We start from the raw sequence: 9,859 nt of genomic DNA on the forward strand, positions 1-9,859 counted from the left end.
ATTCCTGGTGGTGGCAGCACTGAACCTTCCTGCCCCACTGTTCTTCCATGCCAGGTCATGCTCGCTGTCTGGTGCCAGTTGGACCAGGCTGCAACCCCATGCCCTGCATGGTCGTGAAATATGGGTGGCACATGCCCCCCCCCCATGATCCCATAATGTGTTACATATGGGCCCAACCCCTCCTCACGAGGGTGTACACCAGGGAGCCACCCCCTCCCGATGAGCACATGTAGCAGCAACAGGGAGGCGCCCCACCTTCCACCAAAGTGACTGCAGCAGCAGGGAGCTACGCCCTCCACTAGGACAAGCCACATGTGGCTCCATTCCACTCCCTGGCCAGGCCCTCCAGCCACATGTTCCTGCCTGCTCTGGCCTTAGCCCTAGCCACCAACCCTGCCCCACTCCATTCCTCACTGTGCAGGCTCAATGAGAGCCACCGCCTCAATCTCTCCACAAGTTATGGCCCCCACGTCACCTATACCACCTCCTGGCCCCCCCACACCGCCTATTGCCCCCCACCCTCAATAGATATGCCTACAGAGAGCTGCTCTCCATCACACTGCCTAGCTGTGTTGCTGGCCATGTGAATGTGTATTGTGTGCATGTGTATGTGGTACCTCCTACCTCCAGTTGCCCTCCTCCTGCTCCCCCCAGGCTTAAGCAGCACCTTGCAGGCTGCAACTCTGCCAGCCTGCAAGGGGAAACTGAAAACCAGATCCCTGGTGATGAGTCTGTAACAGAGACCTAAGAACGGTGTTGTCTGCCCAGGTTGATCCAACATTTAAGGCAACTTCTAATTTTCATAAACTTTTCTTCTAAAAGAAAGGTCCTGGCTTCCGTAAAACTCAAGACTATTGCACAGGAACTAGAACTGGAAGAGAATAGCTCCCATACAACTGTAGAAACCGTGCGTGTCAGTTTTATTGCTTTGTGAAAATAAGCAACAATTATAACAACCAGAGCACCACATACCTTGCCAATTTGTAAACGGGATTAGCAACATCTTCTAAAGTCAGAAACTTGAGGTTGAGGTCCAGAATGATCTGCTTGAGCATTAGGAAGTATCTGAAGCAAGAGACTTACCTCTGCATTTCTGAGGAACCTCCCCTATACTGTACAACAGCTTTTCGAAGAATGAAGGCTGTCTCCTTCAATAGGCATCATAAAAGGAGACAATGTCCAAAATGCAGATGAAGAACCATCTCCCCCCTCCTTTAAAAAAACAAAACAAAAACAAGACAGGAATCAGAGACCTCAAGGGTAGTCTAGCTCACCCTTCCCAAAAATGCAGAATGTGGGATTTTTAAACCATCTCAAATGTTTACCAACCTCTTTTTGAAAGCCTCCAAACAAAAGTGATTTCCCAGCTTTCTTTGGTAGGTTGTTGCATTGCCTTGACATTGTTAAAAAGTTAGGAAGGTCTTTGGAGGGATAATCCAAATCTGAGGTTGCAGATATTGATTGATCCCATTGTTTGTATCCTTCTCTGTGGCAAACAACAGTTGTTTCTCTCTGCCGCTTTAAAAACAAAATAAAACAAAACAAACACAGAAACAAAGAGACAGCCTTTCAAATATTCGAAAGCTGCTATTATGCACCCCCTCTCCTCCAGTCTCCAAAGGAAATATAACTAGTCTCTCAACCTTTGCTCATATAAGCTTGTATGTCAACGCATTTATATTTGTCTTGCTTGTCTCCAGATCTTTTCCAGTTTAAGTCTTACTAAAATGCAGAGCCCAGAACTGCATTCAAAATGCTTCGGCTAAGTTTTAAGTAAACCATGTAGAGGGGTACTACCATATCTGAACTTTTACATAGACTACTCCTGTTATAATACAGGTCCAAGTTGCATTTGCTGTTTTGCAACTGTACCACACTGCTGTCTCATGGTGGCCAAATCGGGGCTCAGAGCTGCATGTGGCTTGCTGACACAGTACTTGTGGCTCTCCGGAAGTGGGCCAGAGAGCCACCCACTTCTCCCTGAGGCAGCTTTGGGGAACAGTGCAGCCTGGCACCTCCTGTAACTCCAGCTTTCCAACTGTTGAACTTTAGTGGAGGAGCGGATGCGAATAACTCTGGCCATTCCTATTCTATAATCTATGAAAGCACTCAAATGTCTCATCAGTGCTATTACCTAGCCCATGGGTTTTCAACATTTTTTAACAAGTGCACCCCTTCTCACTCAAAGTTCCAGCTCAGGTACCCCTTTATATTTTTTTCTTGTTTTTAAGGGGTGGGTAGGGGCAAATTGAGGCCACCCCGGTAAGGGAGGGAGTGGACCTGGGGCTGCACAGCCAGGGCAGAGCGTGGAATGGAGCTGCAAGCAGCTCATCTGGGGGGTGCAGGGAAGGGGTGGTGGTTCCACTGATGCATGCACACGGGGAGGGCAAGCGGCCATGTGCCCCTGGATCTGCATGCTAAGTGAGGGAGGGCTGGCCCAGTAGTGGGAGAGGGAGGGGGGCTGGGGCACGAGCTGCCCAGCTGGGGCAGGGTGCAGGACTGAGCTGCACGGGACAGCTATGCGCACCCCCAGGAGGGCACAGGGGTATCTGCGTCGGAGAAGGCAGACTGCTTCTGAGCTGGAGCCAGCGCTGGGCTGTGCTGTGCTCAGGGCCAGTGGTGGCAGCATTGGGAGGGGACTGTGGGGTGGGGGCTACAGGGAGTACTAGAGAGTGGCTGAAGCACTTCCCAGCTGGGCAGGTCCTGCCCCAGTTGCACTCCCTCCCCCACCACTGAGGCCTCAATCTGACCCCCCCATTCCCCCATAACACTTGCCAGCCAGATCCAGATGGTCTCCCTGGACACCTGCATGCAGTGTTTCAGCTGTGCACACATGGCATTTAATCAGCCACATCAGGTATACTTACTCTCTGGGAATTTTTACATAGCCCTAGGAATATGTGTACCCCAGTTGACAATCACTAACCTAGCCAATTATCTCCCATTCTGTATTCGTACATTTGGTCAGTTTAGAAGGCACCATTCCTAAATTTGGTCTTGAATTTGAAGAATGTCTCTAACATAGTGGACACCAACTGGTCAATCTCAGTTGACCGGTAGATATTAGAGCCTCTTGGATCCAAGGCTGCGGTGGGGGGTGAGTGCACATGTGCATGCATGCATGAACCCCACCCCCAGTCCAGCAGGTCAGTCCACTGGGAAGGGAAGGAGCAGGGGCCAGATTGAGGCCCCTGCAGTGAGGGACAGTGCCACAGAGGCAGGAGCAGGGGTAAATTGAATGGGGTCCTGGCCAGGAAGATCCACCAAAGAATTTTTTTTCTCCCTCTGCCTCTATCTGCCCCCATCTGATCCCCTCCCGCCCCACAGACTTACCTTCTGGAGGGTGGCGGCACATGATAGATGTTGGGTTACTTCTAAGTGCCAAAGGTGATCTCCTACTATAATAGGTTGGAGACCATTGCTCTAACACTATGCATTCCTATTTGATAGCTTTGGATTTATCTTGTTAATCTTGCATAGATGTTTGAAAACCTAACACTGCTAATATTGCACAGCACCCAACAACACTCTTACAAAGGATCTTGCAGCAATTGGTTGAGAATCACCATCTTGGGCTCAACAGGACACTCTTAATAGTGCCTTCCCATGAGTTCCAGCTGAATGTTTTAGCAGACACACCACTAGTCACAAACAACCAAAAGGAAGAACTGTAGGTGCAATACTGCCTTATTAAAATATCCAATCACTATTTAAAACAGGAAGAATAAAGTACTCGGAGAAGAAACCATGGTTTTGCCAAGTTAAAATCTGCACACCTAAATGTTACTGTCCTCTGATGGTCATCCAGACAGGCTTACATTCTTCAGGTGCTCCATGAGTTGTCAGCCTGGTTTCTTATAAACTCCAACTTCTCCCCTCCAAAAGATGCCCCTTTGAAAGTTTTCTAGTTTTTGATCTGTCCACAATGTCAGAATAGGAAGATCCATTGTCTCACTAATTCTAAAGCATTTATTGAGAAGCAGTTTATCTTGTGCCATTTCTTCTTGCCTCTCTTTGTCATTTAATCTGATAGGGAACTGTAAGGAAAACAAGCATCCTATTGACAAATTAACACACTATGCATAACATTAGTGTATGAATACACTATTTGTAGAGCAAAACTATATTCCAAGTTCTTCCCCACGATCACGTCTCAGGATATTTTTCTTCATAGAGCTGATATGTAAGAGGACAATAGATTGGATTACTTTAATTTCCTCATAGAGCTTCAAAAATGTTTTCAGCAGCCTTGTCAAATTAGTCTCTTACTAGTTTTAAAATTTCCCTTATTCAAAAGAAAGGGGAAGCAAACTTAAACAAGAAATCATGAGCTTGAGAAAATCCCTAGCCTTCCAACTTAGATTTACGAAATAAGCATGAAGCATGGGAGTCTCCTTCCTTGCTTTTCTCCACATCCAAGTTTTCTTTTATATCTCTTTAGGGCAGCACTGATGATCATAAAATTGTACTTAACAAACATAAATAAATGGTCTTTTCCATTATGCCTCATCAATAAAAGGGTGCAGACAGAAGTGACGATTTTCCCTGATCTGGCCCCTGAAAGCTCTCTACAACTGTGACCAAACAGAAGTGCACAGCTGCCAAGTTCTTTAAAAGGGTGTGATCCTGCAAAAATCTGAACTCTCATTGCATAAGGGTTCAGATGCAGACATTACAAAACACAGCACCTTCTGTAACTCGTCAGTGCTGCCTCCCAGACTCCGAGCTGTTTCAGAATGGGAGGGGTGTGGGGGGAAAAGGAGTGGAGGGAGTTTAGTCTGGTGTTTTTTTTCAGCCCCTACTAAAGGGTGGGGCAGCTGTAGTCATTACTATGAAGTTTACACTGAAGTAGCAAAAAAGCATTGAAAACAAAGCCCAGAAGATAAAATTTGAAAAACTGGGACTAGGGACAGAAATTACACACAAACTAGTATAAGTGATTGGAACCCGGTTCAAATCTGTAACACAACAGACGTTCAGTGCACAAACTGCTTTCAAAGTGGCTAAAATTGGTTTAAGATAAACCTGGATGGATGTTGCATCAGACTTAACTGATTTAGGTTAAATCAGTTTATTGAACTTCTGTCCCAGATACCCTCCAGATTCAAGTTAGCTCACAGTCCCCCAGCCTCCTAGGACTCTTTGCATCTCTCCCACACTCCCCTCCCCTCCTCCTGCAGGGTGAGCGGGCTAGCCTTGGCCCAAGCTGTCTCCTCCAGCTGAGCAGGGAGGTTTGCTGTAGCACTGCCCCTCCCTGCCTGGGCTTCTGACCTGGGCCACTGCAGGCAGTGGCTGCATTTCCAGAATGAAAAGTGAATATCTGTTCATTTGCTTAGTGTTTCAATTTATGCAGCTTACACTAACCTACAACGAGAGAATCAATTCGGCCTTGGGCTTTTTGACTATCTGAACTTAGCCTGAGTGGGTAAAGAGAATTTACCAATAGGAACCCTAAAATTATCACAGGGAATACATTTAGATCATAAATACCTGTTAGTAAATATTTTAAACATACCACCTTAATACATGGTATACTTAGAAAATAGAGGGTAAGAGATGGCAGAACACACTGTTGTACCTTGAACTACTCTGAAACTAATGCACAAGACCTCCAAAAAACAGGTTCTGTGGATGGATATGTTCTTCCAAAACACTGGAGTTCGGTATTAACAGAGAATATAGAAACTGTAATGTGGAAATAACTAGGCTATTAAGCAGCAAGAGCAAAAGAACAACTTAACACTTAAATGAAGTATTACACTAAGCGATATTGTGCTTATGCCTTTGACTGGGCCAAGAATATTCACAGACAAGATCTGGAATCAGTTGCAGCTGCAATTCACTAGCAATTACTTGGAGGAGGGAGAAGTAATAAGTTAAATCAAGACTTTAGGTTCATTATGCAAGAGGAAGCAGAAAGTGCAATGCAATTCAAAAAATGTACCAAAGCTGCTATTCACCAATAGGAAATGGGCCCTATGGTGGGTGAACAAACTGCAGAATATGCAGTGCTGCAAGTGATTATACAAAACAGACACTTTATGACCTTAAATGAGCAAGTGCTCACGTAAGGGCTTAAAAGAAAGAAACATAAAAAAATAGCAAGCTGGAGACAGCGTGGGAGTAAGTTAAGGTTTGATCAAAGATCCAGGTAGAATCTTGTCTTTTAGACACTAAGCTAAGAACAGATGCATGAAAAGCTCAGATTAAAAGTAAGAGGCAAGACATAATAAGTGCTAGCCAAGAAAATTTGACTATTCTAATATTATAAGAAGCCTGGTCCTCAAGCCTGGTCCTCCCCCGCATCGGGCCCAGACCCACTCCTCCCTTCTCCCCACCACTGAGGCAGGGAGCAGGCTCGGACCCCAAGCAGCAGGAGGGAAAGGAGAGAGGGCCGGGGCAGTGGGGTGGCTGGGGCTCTGTCCCCGCCCACTCCCCATCCCCCATCGTTCTTGACAGGCAATTTTGCTAGTAGCAAAAATAAAAGGCAAAAAATCACCCTTACAACTACCTTAAGACTATCTATTATCAGTAATTACCAATGAAGACCATTACCTCTTAGAGCTAGAAGGGAAAAATCTGATGAAAAGATGATCAACAGACTCAAGACACCCCTTAATAGATTCAAGGCACCCTTCAGAAAATGCTAACTCTTCGGTTTTCTTTTTAGGTTTTTTGTTTTTTTTTTTTTACGAAGAACAGACTAATTCTATTGCAAAAAACACTCAGAATAAAAAAATTAGAACTACTGATGGGGAAAAACACAGTTAAACATGTAAATAATGTTGCACAAGATACATCCCTTTATTTTAAATCACAAAAACATGATTCTCTCTCTTTACAGGAATGTTTAAGTGAACATTAAATCAATGCAATTAAATTTGTTTCATAAAGATCAGATAAACATACTACAGAACATATTGTAAAGAACAAAAATATCAACTTTCTGGCCTTGCAGCGCACATTTTAGTGCAATTATTAAGACACAATAGTGTTCAATTCAGCAAAGTATTGCAGAATGTCATGCCACAGTCCACTTCAAAGAGGGTCAGGACATGCAGCTTGTTAATAAAATGCTGTAGTATATAAAAAAAGCCACATGTTAAATTCATAAAATATATAGTGGTTTATTTGGATGATTTTAGAGTGATTTCACTGTGGAATTTAGCTTTTAAACCAGACAAACATCCAGAGTGTCTTCGGATTTGGAATATTCTTCTTTCTAGGCAATGGCTTTGGCTTCAGGTAGGAATGCCTCCCAGTATTTTATCAGCTTGGGAAAGAGACAAAAAAAATCGTTACAAATGGCACATTTCCCAAAGCACCCATGTTCTACCAAAGCAGAAGCTACAAAAGAACTTAGTAGTTATGCTTACTTCAGTTTACTGCAATGGAGCCATCTCTATACACTCTTTCACGTTCACCCATTTATATACAAATCATGCACACACTTCTAAAATTAAGAAAGTCACAGCTAGGCATTTTCCTATTCCATTAGGAGAAAGTTTAATGCATTGAGATGTACTCTAATTTGGGTATTTAAATCTAGAGGATTATGATATTACATGCAAAAATAAGGCACACTTAAACAGTGTTTATAGAAACTGGATTTACTTTTAAGTTCTTGCATGCTGAGTAATTTGGAAAAAGTTAGAAGCAAATAAGTATGGTAGACACTAGTAAAGTATTTTCAGCATAACTTCATACATCTTGCTTTTCTTTGTATACTATGCCAACGTTGTCATTTCATACAATGGTTTTTACAGTAGTAGAATTTGTTAAACAGCATATCTAAATTTGCCAATCCACAACTGCTTTAGTTATTCACTGATGGGAAAAACCAATATAAAAAGTATTCCTCCCACTTTAGAGAGTAGACTGGAGTAAAGTAAATAAACAGGCAGGATAATAATGTGTAAGATGGACAATATCAGTGCTTGTGAAAGTTATTTTTCCCCTTCTCTTCCAGTGTAATCTTAGTAAAATTTAGAGAACCAGCCTTATTCTACCAGATTTTTTTAAATAAATAGTTTTGCATCAAGTTATGAATCAACCCCACAAGAAGTCATTTTTATAAAGTAAAACTCTAGCTTACCTGCTGTTGCGTTTGCACTAATGATTCTAAGTACTTGACAATAACAGTTTTAAAGTCTCTCACTCGTTCCCTCTGTTAATAAACAAACAGATTAACATATTAATCTTCCAAAATTAATCTATAATTAATTGGAATATTGTTTTTATTACTGGAAGTGTGACCGTTACTACTTGCATAAATTATACATGCCTCAAATCTTCCCACTTCTTTGCGTATGGTTTTGGAAATCTGTTCAAAATCTCTCTCCCCTTGTTGAACTTTTGTCTCCCACTGGGGAAAGAAAACACACACAAAAATTCACATTAACTATTCAGATAAACAGAGCAAATACTGTTCCAAAACTAAGTCAGCAACATTTTAACCAAATAGTAGTTAAATGCTTTCTCTGCAAGATGAAGAGGGACTACTATTTTAACTGACATCCAAGAAACACCTGAGGAAACTCAAGGTAGCAGCCATGTCAACAAACTAATACTGTATTTAACAAAAGCCTTTCAAAGCTGCTTAAAAATTCCTGAATATATTTTTTTTTAAACTAACAAGTGCCCATTATTTACATCAGAGAAATATAGATTAAAACATTTAGGGGAAACCTTTTCCAGTAGTGCTTGTAAGTTTAATATTTTAGATACAATTTAATTGGTTGTTCCTTTAGTACACGATTTTCAATCCTTTTGAGGATTTCTAAAAAATTTTGAATGGAAGTGCAAACCTCACTGAATATTAAGTGCGAGTATTCACATTTTTGATTGATCATAGTCATCTTTTGCAGACCTCTTAGACATATTCTGCAGACCCCCAGGAGTCTGCAGAGCACAGGCTGAAAATCACTGCTTTAGAAATCTGGTTGCACACCATAAAAATATTTTTACTGTGGTGAAGTTTGTTCTACAATCACTAGTTAGGCCTGGTTTATGGGGAATCTTCAACTGTTTTCCTCTTAGTGTTAGATGCCTATAACAGTTATCATACTATTTTCTGAGGTTACTCTTATATACCGAGTTAGTCAAATACTGAAGACTATAAATTCAGAAGGTAGAAAAAGCCAAAATTTGTTTGCAGCTTAGTACTTTTTAGGACAAGATTCCATCTGGTGGACTGAGATTGACATGTTCATTTGATCTGCTAATGAATTACCTTCTTTTGAGTCCTTTCTTCATCTGGCAACAAGACCAAGTCAATTAGAAAGGATGCAGTGCAGTGTTTTATTTGGAGACTACTTAATTTAAAAAGTCACTGGAAAAGGAATTTATACAAAGTTCTCAGATTTTTAGTTTTGCTGTATGTTTATTCAGATTCCCCTTACTTTCTCTTAAGGGACCTAAATAAAGTCACAAGCTACAGCAGTGGGCTACTGATGTACAAAGTAAGCAACACTGTACCAGTAAGAGGCATGGCCCAATTGCTAACAGGAAAAGATGGCTCTGAACTATGTTCACTAGGGCTGTTTGAAGCTTTGGTAGTCTATTCAATTCAGAGAAGATTCGGGTCGATTCGGCAGCCAAATCTCCGAATCCAAATTGAATTGGGAGACCCGTTAATCTCTCCGAATCAAATCGGAAGCCTCCGGATCAATTTGGAGATTTGGCCACAGATTGTACAGGCAAGCACTAGGCAGTGCCGGCAGGAGCAGCTGGGGAAGCAGCTGGATGAGCCCTGACTTGAGCCAGCAGACCCAGGAGAAGCTAAGGCTCCCCTGGCTGCTCCCCAACTGGGGTGAGGCAGGCAGTGCTGGCAGGCCTGGGAGAAGCCCCGGTTCAATCC

The 9,859-nt window shown here is 42.6% G+C and overlaps 1 protein-coding gene across 2 annotated transcripts in view; it reads right to left on the reverse strand.

Moving 5' to 3' along the window:
• Nucleotides 1-6,780: 6,780 nt before the first annotated feature.
• The window catches only part of SNX2 (sorting nexin 2), a 56,074-nt gene continuing 52,995 nt past the window's right edge, over nt 6,781-9,859 (reverse strand). For both annotated transcript variants that reach the window (XM_019516820.1, XM_019516821.1), the window contains 3 exons: nt 8,285-8,365; nt 8,096-8,167; nt 6,781-7,273 (listed from right to left, as the gene is read on the reverse strand). In XM_019516820.1, the coding sequence (XP_019372365.1) occupies nt 7,223-7,273; nt 8,096-8,167; nt 8,285-8,365 (204 nt within the window). In that variant the 3' untranslated portion in view covers nt 6,781-7,222. The remainder of the gene's footprint in view (nt 7,274-8,095; nt 8,168-8,284; nt 8,366-9,859) is intronic.

The sequence above is a fragment of the Gavialis gangeticus genome, unplaced genomic scaffold (assembly GCF_001723915.1).
Source record: "Gavialis gangeticus isolate Ggan-Ray unplaced genomic scaffold, GavGan_comp1, whole genome shotgun sequence".
Taxonomy (NCBI): Eukaryota; Metazoa; Chordata; order Crocodylia; family Gavialidae; genus Gavialis; species Gavialis gangeticus.